This window comes from Carassius auratus, chromosome 17, assembly GCF_003368295.1.
Source record: "Carassius auratus strain Wakin chromosome 17, ASM336829v1, whole genome shotgun sequence".
Classification (NCBI taxonomy): domain Eukaryota; kingdom Metazoa; phylum Chordata; class Actinopteri; order Cypriniformes; family Cyprinidae; genus Carassius; species Carassius auratus.
In genome coordinates this window covers 15,913,816-15,938,736 of record NC_039259.1, presented here as the reverse complement: position 1 = coordinate 15,938,736, position 24,921 = coordinate 15,913,816, and the positions used below count along the sequence as shown (strand labels likewise).

The 24,921-nt window shown below is 37.0% G+C and overlaps 1 protein-coding gene across 5 annotated transcripts; it reads right to left on the bottom strand.

The window, feature by feature from the left end:
* Positions 1-293: 293 nt before the first annotated feature.
* Positions 294-24,921, bottom strand: LOC113117410 (stonin-2-like). Of its 5 annotated transcripts, none has more exons than XM_026286061.1 (7): positions 24,862-24,921; positions 19,748-19,898; positions 18,843-19,007; positions 14,444-14,626; positions 6,555-8,429; positions 4,171-4,373; positions 294-2,498 (listed from the first exon to the last, which is right to left on the bottom strand). In XM_026286061.1, the coding sequence occupies exons 2-7, from the start codon at positions 19,821-19,823 to the stop codon at positions 2,421-2,423; spliced, it is 2,580 nt and encodes an 859-aa protein (XP_026141846.1). In that variant the 5' UTR covers positions 19,824-19,898; positions 24,862-24,921; the 3' UTR covers positions 294-2,420. The 5 variants fall into 5 exon arrangements, with proteins under 5 accessions (XP_026141846.1, XP_026141845.1, XP_026141847.1 ...); XM_026286060.1 differs by having other exon boundaries at positions 19,748-19,907; positions 24,862-24,920; XM_026286062.1 differs by lacking the exons at positions 19,748-19,898; positions 24,862-24,921 and having other exon boundaries at positions 18,850-19,004.

The following is a 24,921-nucleotide window of genomic DNA, read 5'->3' as shown; positions in this document are numbered from 1 at the left end:
AGAAAAAAACTTTGGTGAAGCACTTGACAGGTTTTTTGAGAGCCATCCACCTAAGTACAAAAACAAGATATGAATATTTAATGTCTATACTAACATGTGGGTTTCTGCTCCTGTGACGTGTAACCTGTTTTGTGGGTCATGCATTTCATTAAAATGTTCATGTTTGTTCATATAACCCAATTAAATTGTGATGTATAGGAAATATCTTTTCAAAGTCTTAAAACAAAAGGCATAGGCATCCACAAAATCAAAATACAAGTGAGAACTTTTTTCTGTATTAAATAACAAAATTATTTTTCCCCCAAATCAAATATACTTTATTATATGCATGCCATCCAGCTGATAAATGATTACTGACTGAGTGATTGATGTTAGTGGAATTACAATTATGTGGAAGACGGGAAAACTTATAAAACTATATTATATGAACAGATATTCCTAAAAATGAACAAAGAAATCCAACCCAGAACCAACAAAATAATCAACCAATCCTGCAACAAACAAAAACCTCTTTAAGACACAGTAAATGAAATTGAAGACACTATTGCGAAATATGTATTTGCCCAATATCAAAGTGTCAGTATTAACAGAAGCATTCTAATATTGCAGAACTGCATTTATAGAAAAAAAAAAAAAAAAAAAAAAGTCAAATAATTAAACAAAAAGCAGACAAGATTATCCTTTTTTTTGTTTAACAGTGTGAGATCCCATCATCAGGCAATTTATAGTTCTATTAAATGTTTTCCTCTGCATTATAGGACAAAACAGATCAATCTTAAATCGTCATCATGTTAAATTACAATTAAAAAAAAATGTCATTTGTCATTTTCTAATTAATTCTTGATTAATACAAGGTTTGTGCAATGAACAATCAAATCAACTGTGACTCCCAAAACCAAAACAACAACACATGAAATAAAAATGTAACAAAAAATAATGGACAAATATTATTTGGGAAATGTAAACTTAAATATTATTTTTTTTTAAACATGTATTTCTTATCAGTAAAAATCAGTAAAACAACAATTGGTTAAATCAACAGAACATAAACCTGACAAGAAATGTGAAGAAAAATGACAGTAGTAGTTGCTAGTTTTACAAAGTTCAAGCTTTCTTTAGTTATTATGACAGCTTTTGAACCTACTTAAAGTGCCCCTATTATGGATTTTTGAAAATGACCTTTCATACAGTGTGTAACACACTCTAATTGAATGAAAACATCCTGCAAAGTTTTAAATCTCAAAGTGCACTGTGTATAAAGTTAACTGGCCGTGTCCCAAATGGAACACTTCATGTGCACTTTCGGCCTTACAAATGTCCACCGAATGCGCATCACTGTTAAGTCCACGAGACCGTAGTGTGTCACATTCATCATTTCAGTATTCAAACGGGTGCTTGCGAGCGCCCCCCTTTGCTGTCGTTATGCACCCTCTAACCGCACTATTCCTGAGCCCGCAAAATATAATCAAAATATAATCCTTTCATTAACCATAATGGGGGCACTTTAATGGTTAAACTCAGTTAAAAAAATAAAATAAAAAAACTCATTAGCTCATCAAGAAATGCAAAGTAGTACATTCGCAATATTTTCCCTCACTGAAGTACTATGATTAAAGACTTGAACATATTTGCAGCTACACAGATTTGATTCTATGTGTGTGTGCGCGCGTGTGTGTGTGGCAAACAAAACCCAAAGAAAAAAAGTGAACAAATTAACTGAATCTGAATCATATTTTCATTTGGAATTTTCATTGCTTCTATTAAATATTCATTAAAAAAAAGAGACCGATAAACAAATCTAAGGTAAACAATTCTTACTGGTTCCTTTAATTTTCCTAAAATGTATTTGTAATTAGAATTTAGTGAGGTTTACTTGTTTGTTTTCTAATTAAAATAAAATAAAAACCCCTGAAATGTGTTAGTTAACTAGTCCCTAGTTATCCTCTGTACAAAGTTAACTGAAAAGATACTCACTTGGTAACACTACACAAATGACTCTTCATAGGCCAAAATATACAGAAAAATGTACACAACATTTATGTGATATCTGCAGCTAAAACAAACCATAACCGCTGCATCGTTTAATGCAAAGTAGATTACTTTATGAGATGATTGAGAGTTACTCGCCTTGTAGACAAAGCCCGATTTCCATGTCAATAAAATACAATTAATAGCAATAGCAAATCATATTCTTGAAATATTTGGACATGCAATGCTTTCAGAGATGTGGGAATATACTGTAGTGTTGCAAGGGATCCCTTTTTGCATATCAAATCTTACTTCTAATCTTATGTCAATATTACACGTAATCTTTGCAAAAAGGAAACTAAAAATTGTAAACGAAAACTACCCCAGTTTAGGGTTGAACTTTCTGTCGTTCAACAAGTGCAAGCCTTAAACCGCCCTCTCTTCCTGGTTCCTCACTGTTGAGCACACCGGCCTGGTTGCTCCTTCTCAGGACTGTCCGATGTGCCCTCATTCTTCTGCTCCACTGCCACCTACAGGACAACAAAGGCAAGTGCAAGTAAGAAGTCGAGTAGGAGCAAACATTAGCCAGAAGGAGGCAGTCGCTCACAAGAAAAGGAAGTCGGGACTAATAACCTAGTGTAAACATAACAACTTAATTTCAAGCATCACCTGCTCTCATCTGCCCATGACTGACCTCACCGGGGTTTCAGACACCTGCTGCCTCTGTCTTGCCCCACAGCTATGCTGCATTTATCATATACAGCGAGATGCTTCATCAGCAGGTTTCTCTGTCATTCCTATACTGAGGTTATAGGCAGAGTTTTACATCTTGTTCCTGCCGTCCTGCTGTTTGTTGCACACCTCTGCTCAGTGATAAATCACTCCGTGTGGCTGCTGAACAGTAATGGGAACAGATGTTTGTAGAAAACAGCTCCAGCCACCTTAATGACATGTTTGGAATGCAGTAGGGAAAACAAGCTCTGGCAGCTGACACAGCAGGTTGCTTGAGGGTGACAACTTGTCTTTCAGTGGCTTTGTCACAGGGTACATGACATTTAGCTCAGGCTAAATCAGATAGCCCGAAGGGTTTGAAAATCACCACTTAATATCCAAATTAAATTCCTGGTTTTCTAAAGTGTAATACTTAGGGTGAGGAAAGGTGTATAACAAAACCTGGTTTAAACAGCTTTAATCACTACTACACTAACACTAAATTTTAATAAAATTAAATTAAAAAACTTTGCCTTGGGAACTAGTTGAATTAAAACATAGTTTGTTGATTTCGGTTAATGTTTATTTCATTTCTAATAATAAAAATCCCTTGTTGGCAAGCACAGAAGTTTGACCTTTTTTTTAGTTGGTCACCAGGTTTGCACACATTTCAGGAGGGATTTACAGATCCTCTCTAAAGCCTTGAGGTTTCTTGGCTGTTGTTTGGCAACTTGAAGTTTCAGTTCTTCTATAGGACTGAGGTCTGGAGACTGGCTAGGCCACTCCATGACCTTAATGTGCTTCTTCTTGGGCCACTCTTTTGTTGCCTTGTAGGTATGTATGTTTCGGATTATTGTCATGCTGGAAGACCCATCTATGACCCATCTTCAGTGTTCTGGCTGAGGGAATGAGGATCTTCTCCAAGATATTACAGTACATGGCCCTATCCATTTGCCCCTCAATGCAGTGAAGCACTTAGCAGAATAACAGCCCCAAAGCATAATGTTTCCACCTCTGTGCTTGACTGTAGGGATGGTGTTCTTGGGGTCATAGTCAGCTTTTCTCGCCATCCAAACATGGCGAGTCGAGTTAATGAATCATGTTCTTTGGCAAACTGTTGGTAGGGGATCAAATACTTATTTCACTGAAATGCAAATCAATTTCTAACCTTTATATAATGTGTTTTTTTTTTTTTTTTGGTTGGTATTCTATCTGTTAAGATAAACCTACCAGAAATATTACAGACCCTTCATTTTGTTTGTAAGTGGGCAAACTTACAAAATCAGCAGGGGTTCAAATAGGGACAGCAGGGGTTTATTTATTTTAGTTTATTTACATTTTTACGACACTTTCAGTTGATAGCAGATAACTGAAATATAGTAGTGTGTTAGTTTGACCTCATTCCTCCTTGCCTGGAGGACAAGTTGAGCAAAAGGTGGCACAGCTACTTCACCCTCCCCCCTAACACACACACACACACAGACAGAATACCTGATAGGAGAAATGTGATTTGTAGGTGATCCATTTCTTCAAGTCAGTTCTGTCCCCCACGGACAAAGAGCGAACGGTGGTTTTGGACGCAGAAGCAGAGGGCATGTCAAACTCAACCTCGACTAGGCACTCAAACTTAGGAGGCACCTCCCAATCTGATCCCAGCTCCAAATGACAGTAGAAAGTATGAGGATGTCCCAGTGCTGCAAAAAATACCATCCACAACCATATTAATGTAATGTATGCAATATTAACACTAATAATTAATTAATGCAAGTCACTAGAGGACTTTTTAGATGACGTAAACCACTGGAACTGACCAGTGTAGATATGCATAATTAACATTAGCATAGAATTGTCCTCAATTCTGCTCAAATGAACTGAGGAAAGTGATGAAAAATGATTTTCTTCAGATGAATGATGCCAAACAGCATTGGTTTGTGTTCGTCTTAATGGCAAAACTTGAATATGCAAAGAAAATGCAAATTTTTAACTTGAACCTAATTATGATGTAAATAACTTGCAAAAAGTAGCTCACAAGTCATATGAACTACTTCTGAAATACATAGTGCCTTTGTGTCCTTTTGAGAATTTGAGATTCTCCTTTTGTGTTCTATAGAAGAAAAAGTATTATGGGTGAGGAAATGATTTATTAAATTATTTTTCTCTATATTTTTTGCATATCATTCTTTGAAACATGGTTTTACAGAAGAGTGTATTTTAGAGAAAGAAAAAATCGTTTGAGGAAAAAGCTGAATTGCAAAGCTTAAAGGATGTCAGACTGTGAGGCTGTGAATTAACAGATGATGACAGCGTGAGTTTTGTCTAACCAATCAGACTCATGCAGGAGGAGGGGATCCCTGCTGATATACTATTGAAAAGCCTAAAGCACTGGCCATTGACAGAAAAAAAAGATGCAAATACTATGACAAAAGAAAATCTACAAACAGGATAAAAGAGTTTTACACCACTGCACTAGCTTTGGGAGTCAATACTGCATTAAGAGGCATGGCTTTTACCACAGCATTGTGATTTGGAAGTTGTTATGAATTATTCAGCAGCACCAAAATATAAAAATATTTAACTACTATCTATACTGATATTATTATCATGACTATAGTGAAAGACAAACACTTAAATAATAGTATAATTTTCAAATATTAGCATTATTTCAAAATCTTTTTATACAAGGCACCATTATACCGTAAGACTAAGAAAAAGTTACATTTGTTGGTTAATTTACTGACTAGACCTACATTATCTACATCCATGTGATGAAATGACTAGATAAAATAAAACAGTTCTTAAACAACTTTTTGCATATGCAATTGCATAAGAGTTACTGGGAAAAACAAGGTAGTTTGACCTGAATGTAGAGACTGTATCATGGCTATTGCTACACTAATGCCATATCTAAATATTTCAATTTGTAGGTCACTAAACTGACAAAAAAACATGTGACATTAGGGATGTGCATGAGTACTCAAAAGTGACAGCAATTATTGGTTACTATTTGACTTCAAAATATCTTGTAAACTTTAGAACAACACAGGACAGTATTTTTGCATTCAAAAACTCTTAAAGGGATAGTTCACCCAAAAATGAAAATTGTCCAATTATTCCCTACATATTGTTCCAAACCCCTAAGACCTTTGTTCATTTTTCAGAACACAAATTAAGATATTTTTGATGCATTTCGAGAGCTCTCTGACCCTCCCATAGAGACCAAGTATCCTTACACGATCAAGGCATCATTACATCATTAAAATATTCAATGTAACATCAGTGGTTTAAACATAATTTTATGAAGCTACAATAATACTTTTTGTGCACAAAGAAAAAAAAAATACTTTTTTTCAACTTTGTCTCCTCCGCGTCACCCTTTAGTGGCATTTTGGAGAGTATCACATACGTAATGTACACAACGTATGTACGTGGATGCATTGTTTACATTCAGATCTAAGCAAAACAATGTAAACCATGTATCCACATACGTTGCAGCTGACACAGAGCAGCATACGTTATGTATGTGATACTCTCCAAAATGGAGCCAGGGTGATGCGGAGAACACAAATTGTTGAATAAAGTCGTTATTTTTTGTTTTCTTTGTGCACAAAAAGTATTCTTGTAGCTTTGTAAAATTACGGTTGAACTACTGATGTCACATGGATTATTTTAACAATCTCCTTACTACGTTTCTGAGCCTTGTTCATGAAAGGATACTTGCTGAGAGCTTTCAGAGTGCATCAAAAATATCTTAATTTTGCTTGGAATTACATGAGGAGGAGTAATTAATGACAGAGTTTTCATCTTCGGTAACTATCCCTTTAAGTTAATTCCTGTTGTTCCACAATATGACATTTTGACCACCTCCAAGTTCCCACCTGAGTTCTTGTCTGGCAGGCGACTGATCCTCCACACCACAGACCTGAAGGCCTGTTCGTATTTCGCTGTGCCGATCGTGACCCTCATGGCGGGTTCGGACCCTGAAGTGCTGGTCGAACCAAAACTGGCTCCTTTATTGAAGCGAGCCTTCAGGGACTTCTCTCCCGTCACACTCTCTCGTTTAAAGTTTTTTGCCCAAATTTCCGGTATGGGGTAACGGATAGCAACATTCTCACATGGTATTAATGTTAAAGGATCCCGATTGGATGAAAACCCAGTTGACATCACCAGCCAGGACTGCACCTCCACTTCCGCACCTTTGACAGAAGCGACTGTTCTCAGAGTGAAGGGAAGGGTTTTTTCAGCAAACGGTGTTCGGAAACGCAAAAGCTCAAAGCGGCGACCAACCGGTGGGCTAAACGTAATAGCATGGGACTCTGCAAACTCTAACTGGTCTGCACACTCATGCAGTCGACAATCCCGCAGTTGAATCCAACGTGACGTTGTGTTGGAAATTATGTCATGCCGGGAAACCACCTCTTTACCTTTGACCTGGACATCATTGAGGCCGATACTGCAAGGTGGAGATCCATTCAAGAAGGCTAGCATGCTCACTCGGGTCAAAACTAGCTGCTCTAAGATACGGCTGTCCCCTTTGGAGACAATCCCATAGAAGTTATCCCTCACCTCTATGTGGATCTCCTCCTCAGTGTAAGTCGTTGGCCAATTAAGACCTTCTTGATCCACAGAGAGGCCCACAAGGCTCTCCTGCAGAGCATGTTGAAAGCTCAAGAAGTCTTCATAGTTGGTTGTCCCAAGCTTCACCGCTTGCTCTCTCACAGGCATATGAACCACTGTGACCTTGGGCTGGATCTTCCTCTTCTCTTTGTAGACCACATGGTCTACACTGATGGTATGAACACGGCCATTCTCGTCATAGTTCTGGAGCTTGGGTTCAGATATCTCATGCTGGGAGTTTAGCTGGAACTCTTTGAAGGGCTTTTCCAGCCCTTTCTCATAGAAAAGTCGCAGCTTGCCACTGTTCGTCAACCTGACAAATATTGGTCCCCAGTGACGTGAGGACATAATGTTCTTCTTCTCTGGGATGCGCAGCAGCATGGGCCAGCCATCCTTGGGCGTCATATGGTCTGGTTTGTAGGTAGAATCATCAGAGTAAACTTCCTCCACTGGACTATCTGGTAGAGTAGAACTACCATCATGGTCAGGGTCAGAAATGTGAATATTCCTGAGCTGATCCAGACCATCTATAGGGGAGCCTGATGAGATACTATCTTTTCCAACAACAGAGTCTTTCTTAGATGAGAAAAACATAATGGATTCCCTTTTGATATCAGCATCTTGATCCTCAAAAAACGGTGAGCTGAATGTGGACACATCTGGTATCTCCTGACACAAGCCAATGCCTTGGGACGTTTTGCGGTCTGTTTTGTCAAAATAGGCACTGAAAGGGTTAATAGGAGAAGGTTGTAGGTTCAAGAGCTCATCATCCAGGAAAGGGTTCTTCTTGTTGTAAGGAACGTTGCTGTTTGATAGTGTGTTATTAAACTCAAAGATGGAGTTGGTGCCATCAGGGGTCAGGTCCAGAATGTGTCTCTCTGTCATCTGGCCACAAAAGGAAGAGGAAATCAGGTTGCTGTTGGCATCCTGCAGAGGAGAATTGTTGAGGTTATCCAGTTTTATATTAGACTGTTTCCCTGGAGGTTGGAAAACTGAGTCCTCATCATCATCAAAGGTAACCCAGCTGGCAAAGCGGTTGGAGGTGACATAAGATTGGCCATTAGTGTGTTGGTTGTTTGCTGTCCAGTTGAATGAATCCATGTTCATTCCTTCATCATCTTGGCACACAGAAGAATCTATCAATAAAAAAAGAATACAGAGCTATTTCAACACTTTTAGATGAAATTTGAGCAGGAAAAAAGCATGTCATATATAAGAGGCAGACATAATCTTATAAACAAGAAAACAGATGACCTCCTCGGATTTTCCAGTGTCCGTTGAGCCTATTTCTGAAACCTAATGAGAGTCACAATGGTTGGATTATTTTGGTCCAAACCAAGAAACGACTGAAAGACATTTCCACTAACAGGAAGAAGGCAGATTCCTATCAACCACAATTCATAAGCATGCATTTGAATACTTTCTCTCTCCTTCAACATGCTATTTATTAATTTCAATATAGATATACTAATATTTTATAAAAAGAGGTTTGATTGACTAAAGAATAATGAAGTTTTCAGTCTTGTTCAGTCAGTTTCACTAGGACAAAATGGATCTATAACAATGGGATAATTGAAATCAATTTCTTTTTAGTCACACCAAGGTCATCTGTCCCACTAAAACAGTAAAACAGTTTTTTAAATGTCATATAAACACTTTTCATCTGAAGCTGGGACGTTCAATAATTGTGAATGAACCTGCAAAAAAGCATAAGCAAGAATGATAGCTAAAGAAAAGAAACAAATCATTAATAAATGAATCCTTCTGCTCTTTTGAACCAAGCTCAAACTCTTATATGTTCTAGTTCTCCCATGCCAAATTAGAGAGACAGTTTTTACCTGTTGCTAGGCACCAGCATTCCCCACCTCAGACCTGCTTTCTCTGCCAATGCAACAAAGCACTGAATGGTCTGTCTCACATGCTGAAACTAGAATGACTGCACTATGCAACAAGAGCATGCATAAACACACTCTGACACACTCAACTCACAAACAACAATTTTATAGAAACTAAAATTCAATAAACAACTAATAAAGCTATGGGCCTTATTTATACTTGAATTGTTCAGGCCAAGCTCTTTCCAGTCTCTTAAAACATTGCTTATTAAATGTGTGAGAGTGTTGGCACTATGGCTTGTGGCTTTGTTAATCTTCTCATATTAGTTCAACAGGGTTCATCACACTACAAATCAGCTGAAACAATTACTATAACAGAAAATATTAAAAGACTACAATACAAGACATTTGCACACACAGAAGCAGCCAAAAACATAAAAAGACTCTGATTTCAAGGCTCATATCTTATCAGCCCTGGAGGGAGAAGGTTAAAAGATTATCCCAGCTCAGAAAAAAATGCAATGCCCTAAATATGAATACTTATGAACATCGTCTGCGCACCTCCAAAGCATGTTTGTTCATGTTCTTACAAGGGATACATCAAATCAGCCAGAGGGTAAGATAAAATTGCAACCATCAGAACAATTGTTCAAGGTTCACTTAAGTTAAAGTTAAATTAGCATTTCTAGATTTTTTCCTACTTATCTCTATTTTTTATTCCAACAAAGAGACAGTTTAATTGCAGAACACTAGCATTCACTGCAACACGTATTAATCAGCATTTAATTGTTTTTGAATAAAGTAAACATTCTTAAAACAAGAATGATTGATATGCATATGCATACATTGTTTAGTTTTTTCAAATATATTTTAAATAAAAAAAAATGACATTCTGACATTTTACATTTACAAGCATAAATCAGTAACAGTTTAGTGAGGTTTATGCTTATAACAAAAAACATCTAACACAACTTTGCTTATGAAGAAAATGTATCTTATATTTGGACGAGAAATATAATGGGACGAGAAAAAAGGAAGAAAACAGCAATTTTTGGCATTCTAGAGAGTCTGTTTTACGGAGTAAATCGTGAAAGCAAAATCTTGTTGCCAAGCATCAACTTACTGGTATTTCATACCAAGTAAAACTCAGCATGGATAGAGCGCTGATCCTGAGGCTATACAAGCAATGCCAAGTGAGACTCCAACAAATGCTCTCACCCAGCTCTTTTTTAAAAACCCTTTTAAACACTACCCAGTTTTAAAATACAGAACTGAAAGACAAATATATGCATAATCAGCATAAAAAGATAACATATTTCTTAAAAGAGGAAGAAAGAATGGCTAAATGAAAACTCAGCAACTACCACAAGCATTTATAAGTCAAAACTCTGTGCAATGTCTGTCACAATGCAACAATGTGAAGAAAAAGACTCACCAGTACAGCAGATTCAAGAGTCCAGGTGCTAAAGAGAGGAAACAGATGGGACACCAATTGTAAGGCTTCTCTACGGCACCATGCATTAAAAAAAGCAGGTCACATGACCTCGTTCTCTCCATGAAGTGCCCGCACAGACATGTAGATGCCTGTTGGTCTGCCTCCCAGCCTGCCTCCTTCACAGGAGGAGTCTACATTTTTTGACAGGTAGCTGTCTTTACAGAAACCACATCTCAACACTCGCAGAGAAAGGCATTCTTGGAAATATAATTGGTCGAAAACAAGTTCAGAAACATTTTGTGTGTTGTCTCATGTTTGTCTGTAACCATGTGGAGAAGTGATTCTGTCCTTTGAATATCTCAATCATCTACCATATAAAAGAGAAGACGAGGAAATATGACACTGTCTGAAACTGACTCATCAATAGCATGATGGTGTGCAACAAACAACTACTTTTTACAGTTACAAAATGTGCAAGACAACTGCCATCTGACTGCAAACTTAGGAGCCGAGACAAATGGTTGACAGGTTGTGTTTGCACTGAAGTCTTGATCTGCTTTGAGATCTCTCAATCCTTTCAACACTAAGCTACTGACCTTTATTTTGCTGGTTTCAGGTCAGTCCTTCTAAACCAGAGCCTTAACTGGGGATAACTTCAGAGTTACTGTGCACCCATTCATTTTCCCTTACATTCTCATCAAATTGAGAGTCTTACTGTAATATTAACGTTAAATGATCATATTTTACCATTACTCTAAACCTTAAAGTCACCAAATGATGTGTTATTTTAGACAATGTTGTCTGTTTTGCTCAATTTTCCAATGGAAACAAAGACAAATCAGAACTATAAGTCCTTGAGCAACACACAGTGGCATTTTATTTCTTAATGCACGTTTTGAATGAATTAGGTGACCATTTGGTTCGTTGAACCACTTGCCATAGATACGTTGGGTTTGAAGCGGAGCATCAAAGTACTGAAAGAACGATTCAAAAGCATGCAGAGTCGTCGCTTGTGGTACCAATCAATGGTGATGATCCGCTTCTAGTCGAACAAGCTTAATGATTAAATGGACCAATCATAAAGAATCATTTACTTCACTCTTGAATGAATCAGCCATTTGAACGAATCAAATGAATGAATAAATGACTATATGGCTTAATCATAAAGACATTTACCACCACCTACTAGCAGTTTTAGTTTATTATTTAGAGTATCATATCAATAAAGTAATAATGTATTATTTACATAGTAATAATAATAAAATGTATTATTAAATTTGAATCCCTTACCAGCCCTACAAAAAATAAAAAAACATGATTCTTTATTTTAGAACATGTTAGCTTTTAGACAGCTTTATGTAAATGCAAACTATATATTTTAAACCCTAAAGACATTCCATGATGTGTCCCGTTTGAAACTCACCAAACCATGTTGGTGAGAAAACACACAGTGGAAGTGTCATCTCTGACAGGCAGAGCTTTCCCATAATGTGAAGCGGAGTGATAGCTGCAGGTGTGAGTCACAGGAGGCGGGTTTTTTCATGAGGACATTTGCAGGGGTCAAAGGTCACAGACGGTGAGGAAGCATGTGAGAATCCCAGCAGGATGTGCTCTTAAACAAGCTGTTGCTCTACTCTATAACCTCTGCTGATCTGAGATTACAGTAACTTCTGCTGTTCTCTGTAGAGATTTGCTAACTAATGACAATGGCCTTCTGTGTGGGTGCATTTGGATATGACAAAACCACATTCACACATGCTTTCTGTTCCTCTATTGACCGCACGCACACACACACACACACCCATTACATCACTATGGAAAACAGCATTCTTATGAATCACTGGAAATGGAATGAGAAGGAACTTAAAATGTGCATTGTATATCAAATGCACTGCACATCCTCATAAAGAACATCATTAGCCATCTGTGCCTGTAAATTAGCCTGACGAAGCTTTCGTAAAGACCTGGCTTGCACCATACAGCTGCATAAACAATCGTATTCATTCGTTACCAATAGTCTCGACTTACAATGAAACATTCATAACTATAATGTTTCATTCACGAACAGATATAAGTCACATAAAGGGCGAGATTTAACAAATAGAGCTTAAAGCTGACACAAGTCAATGTGTGCAGATAGACACAAGCCATGTGCAATGTATACAAACAGTGAATGCAGCTCAAACAAATTACAGCAGAGAAGAACTATGTACACAAATAATCAGCAATTACACACAAATTTGCACTCAGTTCAGCTGTAAATAAACAATCATGGAACAACACCCAAGGGTCACATGCTGAAAGGAAAACAAACAGAACGGCGCCCTACTGCCAGGTTTTAGCAGCGTACCCTTCAACACACTAAGGGAAGGAGCAAAGGCCACTGGGTAGGGTGAGAATGGGTAGGGTTAGCAGAGTTTCAAACAATTTGACGTCTAATGGTATCTCGCACAGACAGATCATCTGGAAAATAAAAAAACAAATGCTGCTACAGAAACTTATTGATAATGATTGCTATTGCTCAAACATACTCCTCAATATTAAAAACTCACATGTAACTAGACCTTTTGTACTACAGGCATGAATGAATCTCAGATCTCCAGGTTTGATGAAGACAAGGGCACTACTACTTTTCAGTGTCATCCGACTTTTTTTATTTATTTCACCTAGAGGCCAATACAATGGATGAAAATAGCAAAATCAAAAGAACAGAGACATGAGAATAGTATCTTTTGAGTAAGTAGTAACCAACATCCATCAAACCACATTCTAACAAAATCATCATCGCAAAACATTTTTTTTAAATGATTAATTATCCATTCCCTTATGCTGCTATTCAAGTGTGCTCACTACGGCTGTACTGATTTGATAAAAAATGCAGTAAAAAAAACAGTAATATTGTAAAGTATTAATACAATTTAATCTAATTCTATATTATATTTTAATAATTTTACTGCAGTCTTCAGTGTTACATGATCCTTCAGAAATCATTCTAATATGCTGATCTGCTGCTAATTTTTGTTTAATTATTAATGCTGAAATCAGCTGTGCTACTTAATATTTTTGTTGCTTTTATATTGTCTTTTCTTTATTTAAGAAAAAAAAAGTTTTTTGCATCACTGTTTTCCTTTTCTTACAAGCTCAAACATGACCAAACTCCAGTGTAGCTCGGCATAATTACACACTTGACTATTTACTGTAACATTTGCTTTAACTAACACTCAATATGCACTTCTATTCACTCCTGCCTGGAGTGAAAATTCTCTTGCAGTGACTCCATCTTCCCACAGCCTGAGAAATGAAGCATGCTGCATTTTAATAAATAAAACCGTCTTAAGCACCTCACCCTCTCTTGTTTCCATAGAAACCCTGGTCTGAGTGAGCTATTGCTGGAGGGCCGAGGCGAGAGGCCTGAGATGGATCGTGCAGGAGCGCTAACCGCTCTGCCACAAATTACCTGCGAGAGAGAGCGTCCTGCCTCAAATCAGCACAGCGTTCCTTCAGAGCCACCATCACTCACACGAGAGGAGCGTCTGAGGAGCAGCTGTCAAAGAGCGTGTGAATTTATTTGTCCAGATTCCTCCATCATTTACTACGCCACAAAAAGACGCCGTCTTTTCATTCCACCTGCGTTCTGCGTTCCTGGATTCGACCCCGAAGGCTGTGCTGAGCAACGGAAGGGATTTATTGATGGATAATTCAGCGTGTGAAGCATTTCCTGTGCAATTCTCACTACCTTCTGTCTTCTCACGAGGGGACAGACTTTAATTACTGTTTGAGGCACTGGGTGGATATAAAACCGCCACTTACAGATGTTCGACTGATGAGAGTTACCCATTTATTAACTTAGCAGGTCTGACTCTGTGTGTGTGGTACTCACTGGTAGAGGTGGGACAGGAGGGTGTTTGACTGGGTGGCTCTTCAGTGTTAAGTGAGGGCAGGTCACAGGAAGACGCCCCCATGCTCACGGAGCTCTGCTCCTCTGATTGGGTGGTCCAGCTGCTCTCTGATGGGGGAACGGCACTCCAGAAACTGGCCGAAGAGCAAATGCTGTGCCTCGGACCTTCAATAAAACAACTGTCTTTAGAGATATAGATTTAGGATATACAGGCATAAAACAACTGCTATCTTCACAAACAGGTAAAAATTCTGCATTTAAAAAGAAAAAGTTCACAAAGAAATTTGTGTTAAAGGATTTCACTCATGCAGGTCTAATATATATATATATATATAGACACACACACACACACACACACACATAATCCACGTGTATGCCATTTATTTTTTATAATAAATATATTAACATACATTAATTTTAAACAATTTGTGGTTGGTAAGATTTTTTATATATTTCTCACTAAGGAAGCATTTATCATATTGTAATATTGTACGATGTGAATTATTATTACACTTTAAAGTCACTGTTCTATATTTTAAGAGCTTTTAAATTGTCATTAATTCCTATGATGAAAAGCTAAATTTTCAGCAGCCGTTACTCCAGTCTTTAGTGTCACATTATACTTCAGAAATCATTCTAATATGCGGATTTGGTGCTCAAGAAACATTTCTTATTATTATCAATTCTGAGAACAGTTGAGCTGCTTAATATTTTTGTGGAAACCATGACAAAGAACAATATTAAATTATTAAAAATAATATAAATAAATATTTATAATAGAAATCATTAAGCTTTTGATCAATTTAATGCATCCTTGCCTTATTGTATGCAATAATTTGTATATATATTTTTTTAAATAAAAATAATAAAATCTTAATGCCCCCCCCAAACTTTTGAATGATAGTGTCGATAAATATTTCCATTAATTTATTTGCATTTCATTCCATTTTAATTTCCTGAAATTAAACGACTGTAATTCAGGAGTTGAGTTGGAATCTGAAGGCATTGTCATTTTTGATTCTAAATGGTGCACAACTCTGTTATGTGTGTGTGAATACCGTAAATGTGTGTCGCTAATGAACAGGTGTTATCACTGAATTAGGAACGAGAGACTATTAAATATTCACAGTGGGGAAAAGTGCTTTAGTAAAAGGATTAAACATCAAGGGTGAGGCGAGATAACATAGCATACTGATTTATATCAGCCTCGTCAAACAATCGAATCAATCTACTCAATGATTTTAATTAACACTGCTGTAATTACTATCAGAGGACATATTACTTACGTTATAAAATACTGTGTAGTAGAACGCTTTGAAACAATGATAGAGAGAATACAGTAGTACTACACAAATGATGTTTTAGATTCAGGTTGGAGTAAATATGTAAACTCAGATGACATACTTCCAGTTCTTTAAATACATGTAGGCACTGCTGATGCTTAATTAAACAATTGGGATTCAAAAACATCCCAAACACAGGATGTGTTCACTGCCTAGCAACAAATCCAGCCGCGTGCTTTTTTTTCTGGAGCTCAGTTAAAAATTCACAAATGTAGTTATTTAAAACTATGACCTACTTAAAAAAGTACAACATAAAGACGAACTTGAACATTTTACAAGGTTACAGGTTGAAATGGATGCAGAGGTACATAAGATTTATCATGCAAGTCATTACAGCGATGAATTTAGAATGTATATAGATCATCTAAGTATCACAAAAACAAAAAAAGATGATGTCTAAGCATGACACTACTGCATCATCAGGTTGTTCACATAAAAGTACAGTCAGCTAAGGAATAATGCCGTGCATGATAAAAAAATATCACTTGCCAAGTGATTAAAACTCTTCCCTCAAAATAATAAACTGAATTTGAACTGATTCCAAAAACTCAAATCTCTATATTTTCATATAGCTGTCTTGCCACTGATGAGTGGAATCTCAGTCATTCAAATAAATAGTTTGAAAGATTTTAATAAAACTCTCAGTCTATAAGAAAAGAAAACAAGTGTGCATGTGGGATTACTCCACCTAACACTCCTTTTCCTGAGAGTTCCCAAACCTCTGATTTCACCACAAACAACTTTAGATGGATCCATATGTGCTCTGAATGGTTTTTTTTTTAACACATTATGTTCACAATATACTTATTTCTTATTAGGTTTCTGCTGCATTAGCATAAAAAAAGCATTGCTTTCACTACTCATCTTTGTTGTTTTATAAAATAATTAAAGTAATAATTAATTAAGTATTCAGTCAATCCAAAGTGATATCAATCTGGATGCATTTGAATATAAATAATGTAAGACACTGTGGTTGGATAAACCCTACATCAGACACTGGCTTTCTGGCTGCTAAAGCTTCCCCTGGCCTAGACCACACATGGGAATTAAGGCATCAAACCTGAAATCATGTTGGACAGCCCCTGTAATCGGACTAAATAAGAAGTACTTTAACAAACCCAGGCTTGATCTCTTAGTGAACACATTATGGAGGAATGATAGACTGGCTGCACCCTTGACTTCATCCTAAGGCAGATTTCATGCAAGAGCAACAACAGCTGAGATGAAAACTCTGCTTATGGCTTTAATTAGGGTTTGAAGGGTTTGGCCATTTGCATGTTGCTGCACTCGGCCTCTCACAGGAGATTTCCTGGGAAAGAGTTGCTGGCAAAGTTGCTGGGTTTTCGACAAGAGTGGGGGTGGGTGAGTCAATGTGTGCAAAAAGAAGACAGACAGAGATAAACACAGAGACCGACAAGACTAGACCAAGCACTGGGCCTAAAGGAAGTGACACAGACCATTTTAAGTCCAACTCAACTGAGTCAACTCGTTGTATAAATCAGTAAAATAATGTTTCTCTGGAATACTGGAAGCATTGGGAAATTCTTACCGAAATGGGTGTGGTTTAATTGTCCGAAGCTCAAGGCTGGCACAGCAAGGTTGCTATTGTGCCTTTAAGCAACGTATAATCCCAGGCTGCGCCAGGAGATTTGTCAATATCATAAATCACATGACTATACATTCATTTGTTGAGGAAACATCTGTCACCCATTACTTTGAGTTTATTTTGAGTATCATTATGAAACTATTTTGACTATTGTTATGAAACAGAGGAAATGCACTTCAAGGTTTAAAAGCAGAAATGTGGAAGTCATACATGCACTTACATAAACTCTTCCATGAACTCAAATATGTGTAAGTTTGTGAACCTTTTGGAATGTCTATATTTCTGCATAAATATGACCCAAGTCCTGAAAGTAGACAGTGAGACCCCATCAAAACCATCTATAAAGTGTTTGAACACCACAAATCCACCGTCAGACAGATGGTGTACAAATGGAGGAAATTCGAAACCACTCTTTCCCTCCCCAGGATTTATCCACCATCAAAGATCACTCCAAGAGCAAGACTTGTAATAGTCCACGAGGACTTCTAAGCAACTAAGCGCCTTTCTCACATTGGCTGATGTTCAAGTTCACGAGACCACCATCAGTGATGTTTCCTGAAGAGCATGTGGACAAACACAGGACTACTGGAGACATGTGTTGTGGATGGATGAGAGCAAAATAGAACTTTAAGTTTTAAATGAATGAGAAGCGATATGTTTGGAAAAAAGAACACACTGCATTCCAGCAGAAGAACCTTATCTCATCTGTGAAACATAGTGGTGGTAATATCATGGTTTGGCCCTGTTTTACTTCATCTGGGCCAGGACAGCTGAAGCTAGTTGTTCATAGGAGGACACTATCATCATAGAGTAGAAGGGGTTTTTGTACTGAGAAACAGGCTAATATTCCTACAAGTCATTGTGTTGTACTGATCAGCAGTTACAAGAAATGTTAAACTGCAGTTACTGCAGGAAAGGGGGGCCAACACCAGATACTGAAAGCAATAATTCACATCCTTTTGCAAACACAGATATGTAACACTGGATAATTGTAGTAAATATTAAAAAGTAAATATTTTCATCTAAATTGTTTGATTGGTTTTTCTTTGTTTACTTTCACTTGTGCGAAAATCTGATGATGTTTTGGGTCATATTTATGCAGAAATATTGAAAACTGTAAAGGGTTTGCAAACTTTCATGCAGCACTGTGTGTGTGTGTTAACCTTAGAGTACTTTAAGCTCTTTTCTCAGACGATTTTGCTCTGCTTTTCTGATTTTGTTTGTTTCCTTATGATATGACCCCTTTTGAAACTGTGTGCATTGCACTGCTCTGTTTTCTTGTATTGTCAGGCTTTTTTAATGAACTGAGAGATGATGGATTGTATTGTACTGTACTGAACCCTGAACATGCATTTGGGAGCACAGTATGTGCATCTCACGGTTAGATTCCAACTTCCATGCAATAAAAAACATATTTAAGTTGTTCTCATACCTTTTACCTGTGATGGCGGGGGAGGAGAGGGTGACCATGGTTTGTCATCAAACTGAATCCAGGAATTCAGCTGTTCTGCTTCCTGACCAGACACACATGGTACTTCTGTCCAAGTAGCAGAGTCCTGCACAGGCTGATCTGAAGAGGGCTGGAGGTGGTCCTCATCTTTGGACCAGAATAAGAAACACAGTTAGAGAAATACAGCCTCTTCTCAGTAAAAAGGTCACAGTTAAATGTTAAATCTAGCAGGGTGCAAGAACTGTGGACTGTTCCCGCAGTAATCACTATGGAGCAATGACCTCAGGATGCAGGAATCTCACAGAAAGGTCTGAACACAAACTCAGACACTCAGCAAAAAAGGTTACATGTCTTTATAATTCCTTACAAATGGTGCACATAAAGTCCTGAGTTTCTATTTCAATTAGACAAGAACTTCTAGAGCTTTTTCTTTGCCATCTAAAGCATCATTCAACCATCCAACATCAGGCATGACATTTGTCAGGGTAGCACCATATTAAATTTTTACAAAAATGATACAAGGCTATGAGGGATATGTGGAATTATACTGTTGTTTAACATCATGCCAATAGTGCAGCTGCCAAACATCTTTCCCTAGACAAAAACTCCATAACACTTGTTTTGAAAGTAGCGAGTTTTCATATTAGTACTTTTATACCTGTATACACTATATAGTCTATCCCTCACAGCCTGCACATGCATAAGATTCAGTATGGCTTCTGCCCTGACTATGATCTGTCACTGACTGGTCAAATAGAAAACTTTGCAGACATTCATCAACAGAGGATTCAAGGTACACATTCTAATACTTACTGTAGGTTTGATCCATGAGAATTAAACTCAGAAAACAACTTGTAACTCTAAGTAAAGACTATGTTTGTACTGACCTGCCTGTGACTCCTCATCTGAAAAAGCAACCCAGCCTGGTCTGGGATCAGTTCTGCCACTGGCTGTAGCAGCCATGGGAGTTGTCCTGTCCTGTGTTTTGTACCTTGTAACGTCGTCTCACTCCCCCCAAATCTTGGACTCCATGCCCACCTAGAAAGGCTTAAGAAGAGAGAACCATTAGGATTTCCATTCATTAGGATTTGATCTAATTTGATAAAGGTACCACAAAATTAATTTTAATTTAAAATGGACCTTTTGACCTTTGACCAAACAGTTAGAACGGACAAACAAAAATTAAAACAAGAAGCAAAATGAAATGTTTTTGAAACATCAATGAATCTTAAAAACCTGTAATATTTTAAATATTAGTTAAAAAAAATAATTACACCTGAATATATTTTAAAATGGAGTTTATTCCTGTGATGGGAAAGCTGAATTTTCAGCAGTCTTTAGTGGCATATGACCATTCAGTATTCATTTAAATATGCTGATTTGGTGCAGATGTGAATCAGTGTGAATGGCAAAAAATCAGTTTCAGGAATCAGTATGAGTTTCAGGAATCAGTGGTGTAACCACACAGTTGACATGACAAAAAGTAAAACATAACTCATCCCGTGAAGCCAGAGGAGAACTAACTCAATCAGTCAGTTCTTCTCTGGCTTTACAGGATGAGTTATGTTCTTTTGTTGAGTAGTGCTTGTTGTTGAGAACACAAAAAGACTGCAAATTTGAGGCTGTGATACCACAAATAAACAACCATTGCTACAGGAATAAAATAAGAGACAGAGAATGGAAAACTCAAGGACGACATGTATTGTCTAGGCAAAATAAATATCTCCACAGCAAGTAATGACAGCAGTAAACACAGAAGGCTTGTGTAAGTGTTTTTGACTGCCAAACAGAAAACAACATGCCTCAACAGGGCCCTTTAAAACAGGATGGAGGCAGTGCAAAGCCACAGGAAGGACTACTGATAAATGTCTGACAACTGAAAACCATTTATAACCCAAATAGCTACTACAGCCCCTCTGGCTACTCCGATCAAACATCATACAAAGAGGAGACATAAAAGCAGTGCGTTTAAAAAAAAAAAAAAATTCAAAATCAAAGCTTCAAGAGTCAAGGATCACAGCTCCCTAATGTATTATTAAGTGTGCACCACCAAAAAGTCACAAATGCCCTTCAAATGTCACAAAAGAGGAAAAGCACAGTGACAAAGCTCATAGGCCATTGTGATCAGGATTTTTCCACATCAGAGAGGGGCGATTTTCTAACCTAAATCCAGACCCTGCAGGAAGCACACGTTCATAGAGGAAACACACTTGGATGTGCTGAACAATCTGGTAAATTGGGGCCAATTCTGTAACATGTTTTTGTTCTGGTAAATCTCTCCTTTGCATTCACAATCCGGCTGCATGCTAGCTACCCTTTCTCAGCCCCCTATTTCACACCAAACAAAGCAAGCACCTCCCTCCAACTAGATTCATTCAACATTGCACATCACCCACTGTTTATTGAAAAACTCAATAGTTTGGATGCAATAAGCTCCATATCTTCAGCCATCTCTTGGCCAGTCATTTGACTATTAAAAAATGATATCATTGAGTATTTGAATTTTTTGTTTGAATGTATTGTTACTAAAAAAATTATATATATATATATATATATATATATATATATATATATATATATATATATATATATATATATATATATATGTTAATTATATATATATATACACATACATACATACATACATACATACATACATATATATATATATATATATATATATATATATATATATATACATTTGTTGTAAAATGGCCTGAAAACTAGCATTAAAAACTTAAAAACTTCTAATTATAAATGGGTCTTTTTGAAAATAATGATTTAAAATATAATTTTTTTTATTATTTTACACTATGCTATAACTTTTTTTCCAATTTAATAATTTTTTTTTTTTTTTTACAAACCTGTAATTATAATTTTTTAACTAAACAAACAGACAAATTACCTAATGTAAACATCACAGTAATTGTTATTAGTTCCTGGTTTATCTTGAGTCAGATAACAGATTTGAACAGAAAAAAAAAAAGCTGTAAAAAAAAAAAAAAAAAGTCTACTCAGTCAAGAGTCAAACCATTTACTCACTGATGAGTCTGGGTCTGTGAGATTTGTGAACCTGTTTGATATATTCAAATCTTTACAAAATCACACATACAAATAAAGTTGTCCCATCTGACTTTATTTAAATTTTTTTCTGAAATATTTTCATTCTGGCCATTTCCACTCTGTCTGAAGCCTTTAGAGTGTATAGCCAGAATTTTAAAAGCAACACTGATGTTTGCAGCTGCAAAATCTTACAAAACTCCCATCCACTTCTCAGACTCCAACGGGCTTGGGCTCCATCGTTCTGTCAGTTATGTCAGTGGTGCATGCAGGCGTCCACAAGATATGTGCACAATATTGGGACGTTTGGCAGAACTGGTCTGCAAATCTCTCTCTCGCACAGCCATCCGAGAGCTCATGATCATGCATGGCATCATCATTCGGACTGTGCTTTCAGACACTGCATAATTTCCTGCTGTCAGCGCTCACAGTCACAGTGAGTTTGCCTCACACAGTCCAAGTTTTAACACTTTATAAAAAAAAAAAAAGGTGGCTAGGAGTAAAGACAAACAGATCAAACAGGAAAAACTGTGTCCAAAGTGTCCAGAGATGTAGGAACAAACAGTTGTTATCTATGTGGTAGATCTGCTATTTCAAGTCACAGCTAGACCTCAAAAATACATAGTGGTCACCATCTAGACACCGAGTCAACAGGGCTCAGTTCAGCCTCTTATTGGGCCAAAAGCAATGATCCAAAGTATATATATATATATATATATATATATATATATATATATATATATATATATATATATATATATATATATATATATATATATATATATATATATATATACATATATACAATCTCCTGCCTCACCAACCATGGCATTAACGATTCCTGGCTTTAAGACCAACAAGTTTAAGGGGCCAGTGAGGAGTCAGATCATCCACTAGCACAGAAAAGAAGTTCCTTAGCTCCTGCAGTGTCCCCTACTGTGCCTAGCAGGACAGACCCCGTCATTCCCTAAAGCCTCACCTCATGGAGTGGGCTTACTGAGATGCCACACTAAAACTCAGCCCTGCACCAAAAGACAACAAAAAGTTATAAAAAAAAGTGCCTACATCCCTTGCTTCCCAAAAGTGATCAGCTTCATGCCAAATTCACACGAAAAAAAAACTATTTACAGAGTAGTGAAGCTCACATGAATAACACCATAGTCTCCAGACGCTCTACCAAAAAATCCTGCTGCGCTCAGTCTTCAAAGACATGGCCATCAGCTCCAAAACAAGCAGAATGAGTAAAAACAAATATCAGTAACTAAATCCATGTATAGGTAAAGAGGTCAATCCACCACCTGGGACAGATGAATGCAGTAATGAAGAACATTTCCCCTCGGATAATACACCAAATGCCCTGCGGTAACACTGCCCGTATACAAAGATGAACACTGACAACTACAAACTTTCTTTTCTATACATAGTGAGCGAGACTATAATTGAGTTAATGTAGACAGGTAAAATATACATTTATCATTGCCATACGCAAACCTTCACAATGAGCCAGTGAATAAGAGTATTTTCACAGAGGTAGGTGGAATTGTGGGCAGGTTTTGCAATGTAGGACAAAGGATAATATTACATTATGTCTTGATTCATTTCTGAGTGATGCTTTGTAGTCTGGTAAATCCCAACAAGGACATGGATATTTAAGGTGTGCGTTTTTACGTAGACAAAAGCAAACTGTACAAGCCCAGATCTAGCCATGACTCACAGCAAGAGAAAAGCTCCATGTTATTCACATACCTGTACAAAACATCAAAAACACTGCCGCCACCTCCACATGCTTTTCACAGCAGTTGGATTTATCATCCCCTGAGGAACTGAACACCTCTTACAAACGTTTACCATGGTAAGCACAGTTTCTGCCAAAGTACTTTAGTTACTAGTTACTGCAGTTACAAAAACATTATTCAACTACCTTCATTAAAGAGCCGTGAATTAGCTTGACAAGCACAATTCCTATTTCAAATGGTGCATTCCCTTTTAAATTCATGAACTGATAGCAAGTGTTTGATTGGACACAAACCTATGCAGTGCAGCATGAGTCTTCAAAATTTTAAGATCCATTTTTTTTCCACTAAAACTGAACTGAAGATTGCTTTAAAACTAACACTAAAAATTACTCTAATTCTGATTTCATAGGTTTGGGGGGTTATAAACGATATCAAAAAATTACGAAAAGATGATAAAACTATCTCATATTAGTTCAAGAAAGTCCCATATTGAGCAGCTTGTGTATTATTTGTTGAAAACTGGTTTTGTTGTTAAAATAAGTGACTGCAGATTCTTTAAAATCACTGGTGAACCCTTCTTGTGAATATGCAGAAGTGGGGGCATACATGTATACAATAATAGATAACCATGCATTATGTAAATGCACCAGATTGCAGAGAGTGAAACAACAAAAAGTACTGAGAGTTATTATTATAGGTCTAATTAAAATTATTTTTCAAGAACACCAAGTAAGAATATTAAAGGTTTGCATATCACAACAGTATATACTGATATGATCGTTTCCTTTCATTGTCAACTCAGATTCATATGCTGAACATACAACAATAATCTGCTGTGATGTTATCAAATGAGTAAAACAGGCTTCAACACGTAACAATGGCACAAAAACAACTAGAAAGGTCTCTTCATCACATTAGCTTCACATAAAAACTTCTTCGATCAGTGTATTCGGACATTTGATAACTTTTTGCCATGTATTACATATATAATGCTACCTATATAAACAAAGCACACGCGCTTACAACAACCTGTTGCAACACTGGGAGACGCATAGTTTCACGTTAACTAATGTAACTTAAACATTTAACCCTGAATATATATCTGTGAATATATTACAAAGATTGATAGGCAAATTAAGTCGACGGTCCTGTGTTTAACCCAGCGACGAGCCCAAAAAAACAAGTGCACGGGATTATTTACATACCGATATCGTGTTGTTGAGTCCAAGCAGATTGTCGCTCTCACTCGCTCCCGGTGAATCTGG

Coding starts and splice junctions, on each gene's coding strand:
- LOC113117410 (XM_026286061.1), bottom strand. CDS start 19,823: ATGGCTGCTACAGCCAGTGGCAGAACTGATCCCAGACCAGGCTGGGTT. Junction 19,008..19,747: donor AGATGAGGAGTCACAGGCAG/GTCAGTACAAAC, acceptor TCTGGTCCAAAG/ATGAGGACCACCTCCAGCCC. Junction 8,430..14,443: donor CTCCTGTCCCACCTCTACCA/GTGAGTACCACA, acceptor TTTTATTGATAG/ATTCTTCTGTGTGCCAAGAT.